This window comes from Alligator sinensis, unplaced genomic scaffold, assembly GCF_000455745.1.
Source record: "Alligator sinensis unplaced genomic scaffold, ASM45574v1 scaffold647_2, whole genome shotgun sequence".
Classification (NCBI taxonomy): Eukaryota; Metazoa; Chordata; order Crocodylia; family Alligatoridae; genus Alligator; species Alligator sinensis.
In genome coordinates, this window is record NW_005841832.1 from 2,221,344 (window position 1) to 2,224,669 (window position 3,326).

Genomic DNA, 3,326 nt, shown 5'->3' on the forward strand with positions numbered 1-3,326 from the left:
CCTCCTCCAGCCCCCCCCTCCCTCTTCCCTACTTACCAGCTCCGAATCCTGCTGCAGCTCCTTGCTGCATCCAGCAGGGACTGCCCAAATCATCGAAGCTCTCCAAATCTTTTCCGAAGATTCAGAGAGCTTTGAATAGATTCGGATCTTTTTATTGGTCCCCTGATTCGATTCGCTGGCCGAATCTCCAAATCTGAATCAGGCCGGATCTCCTCTGAATCAAATCAGCACCTGAAGCTTTGCACAGCCCTATTGCTTAACCAAGTACTAAATGACTGCACAACACCATCACCGCATGGTTATTTTTAGATGCTACTGCATTTGATGGCAGTAGCGTTGCCATCAAGGTTCATGCCCAGCAATGTGATGGTGCCATAGCAATGAGCTACTGTGCAGTGCTCATTGCTACTGCGCTGTTGTCTCTCATGTAGACATGCCCAGTGATATCAGTATGGCAGCCACTAAACTCACTAGTTCTAATTATCTTCAAGGCTTCTAATAGCCGTCCCAAAGTAAATTGAAGGCTTAAAAATGAGGGAATCTGACTGTTTTGGGGGCCACTAACATCACAGCATTTATCGTACTTCGTGCATTTAATGAGGATTGATTACATCAGGTTTTAATACATGCATGCCCACTGTATATGAAAAATATATTAGTTATTTTCCCCACCAGCTATTAGATAAGCTATACAAGGATTCCCCTCCCCCCCATTTCTTTATCCAGCTTTATAGAAAAGAAATGCAGTTTCACCAAAGGCATAACTGGGAATTTTGCCACCATGGGCAGGGATGCTGGACACAGCATTAAAGCCCATTTGTAGACATGCTCACTATTTTCTAAACTGTGTGAACTGATTCACATCACACAGTTTGAATCAAATTTCAATTTGATTAAGGATTATTAGATGATCAAGGGGGTTTGTCCCCTTCTTCACAGACCAGCAGCCCATGTGCTTGGGCAGGGCTGGGGGCTTAGTCAGGATACTGATAGTGAGGTGCTGTTGGCACATTTGACGTTGTAAAGGTGTTTATTTGTTCCTTATAGCCTCTGTTTTCTTGCAAAAACCCAATTTGCAAGCTTATCTGTATTCCTAAGGACAGTTTTTCCTAAAAGCAACAGGGTACATACATGTTAATTAATGCAGTTTAAATTGCCTAGGTCAGGCTGCTTTAGTCTGCATTAACTTTAATCTTCATTCAATGAGGATAAGTTAATTTGGAATGGAGCCAATTTTAATTCAGACTACAGATGTCCACATGTATATAGTGACAGTAGTCGAGATTAAACCTAGAAAAATGTAACATTTATAAACAGCCAAAAAGGGCAGGAGAATGATAACCACCAGAGAGTCTTATGGCACATGAGCTATTGCCACAGCACATTGTCATCTAAACAACTCACCTCTAAATTGATGCCCAAGGCTAGTCCCCTGCTCACCCACCTTAACTTGTGCCACTGAGTTGCAGTTGTGAATTTATTCCTAAGGGATCCAGAAAAATAAAGCATGATGTTTTGAGAACAGCTTTAAACACTTACCAAGTACTTGATTTATTCATTTCCCCATTTCCAACTTGTACTCTTGGTACACAAGGAAAATACTTGAGGGGAAAAAAGTTTTCATTGGAACTTCCCACAGAAAACAAAAGTGAAAAACTGGTGAAAAAGCTTAACATCAGTGGTTTTTCAGTACAACAATAAAAGCTTTTCTTTAAAAAATGCTTCTGTGGAGAACCATGGAGACTTTAGCCTCTAGAACCTGGTCGACAGAAGAGAATCAGGACATGAGGAGCAAGTGAAGACTCCCAAGAGGCACCACCATAGCAATACCAAACAATTATTTTTTAAATTACTTTCTGGGATTTCTTTCTTTCAATATAAAACATAGTAGTTCTGTGAAGGAACAAACACTTTTTGCAAAACAAAATTACAGTATTTGACTATTAACTCAAAAATGACCATGCTTGGTGCCAGCTGTTGGTGGCGTGGTACACACATTTGTTTCTGAAATCTGGCCACCTCCTTAAGGTGGTCTCATGGGGACTGACACCTCTGCCCATTAAGGTTTCTGTGTGTCCTTCCCTACAGGTGAAGCACCCAGTAGGCCATGGGGACAGCCAATGAGACAGTATTGATGGAGTTCATCCTGGTGGGACTCTCCAATCATCCCCAGGCACAGGTGGCCTTCTTTGCACTTCTCTTGGTGACCTACCTGCTCACCCTGCTGGGGAATGGCTTAATCATAGTGCTCATCTGGACTGACTCACAGCTCCACACCCCCATGTACTTCTTCCTCAGCAATCTCTCCTTCCTTGACCTCTGCTACACAGCTACCTCTGTGCCCCAGGCATTGGCCAACTGCTTTAAAAAGAGACCCACAATCACCTTTGCTAACTGCTACACCCAAATGACAGTCTCACTTTACTTGGGAGTGACAGAGTGTCTCCTGCTGGCTGTCATGGCCTACGACCGCTTTGTGGCCATCTGCAACCCCCTGCGCTACCCCATCGTAATGAGTGGGAAGGTCTGTATGCAGATGGCAGTTGGTGTGTGGGCCAGTGCTTTCTTCCTGACAGCGATCGTCACCTTTGCTTTCCCACTTCAGTTTTGTGGCACCAACATCATCAACCACTTCACCTGTGAAGCTCTGGCCATACTGAAGCTGGCCTGCTCTGACACCCACATCACCCGCATCGTTATGTTTGGCAGTTCGGTCTTGACGCTTCTCGTACCCTTCATCTTCATCCTGGTGACATATGTGCGCGTTGGCATGGCTGTGCTGCGTATCCACTCGGCCCAGGGCAGGAGCAAAGCTGTCTCCACCTGTGGATCCCACCTGGTTGTGGTCAGTATATTTTATGGCACGGCCATGTCCATGTCCATTCGCCCACAGACCAAGTCTGCCTCTGACCAGGACAAGCTGGTTTCTGTCTTCTACGGGGCAGTGACACCCATGTTGAACCCCCTGATCTACAGCCTGAGGAACAAGGATGTGCGTGGGGCCCTGAGGAGAGTGAGTGGTAGGGAAATGCTCATTTCAAGTCCATGACATTATCTGAATGAGCACCTAAGTAGAGTTACTGACATTAAAAAGGAAAGAGTTTTGCTTTGCTTAGGGAGCTCTTCAAAGCCTGTAGCTCACTGCGCCGTGTAGTAGTGATTCTTCAGCAGGCAGACACTGGGCCTGCAGGAAGCAGCAGAGCTCAGGCACTTTTACTTTGGTCCAGTGATTCTCAACCAAGGTCCTGTGGCACCCCAAAATGTCATGAGACCCTTCCTGGGTGCCACCTTGCCCAGGGCCTGTGCCAGGAGTGAAGCAACCGCTC

At 45.6% G+C, this 3,326-nt stretch overlaps 1 protein-coding gene across 1 annotated transcript in view; it reads left to right on the plus strand.

Moving 5' to 3' along the window:
* LOC102377609 (olfactory receptor 13H1-like) overlaps positions 1–3,049 on the plus strand; it is a 5,616-nt gene extending 2,567 nt beyond the window's left edge. Inside the window, exon 2 of the mRNA XM_006015026.1 lies at positions 2,089–3,049. Coding sequence (XP_006015088.1) covers positions 2,108–3,049 — 942 coding nt within the window. The 5' untranslated portion in view covers positions 2,089–2,107. The remainder of the gene's footprint in view (positions 1–2,088) is intronic.
* The last annotated feature ends 277 nt before the right edge of the window (positions 3,050–3,326 follow it).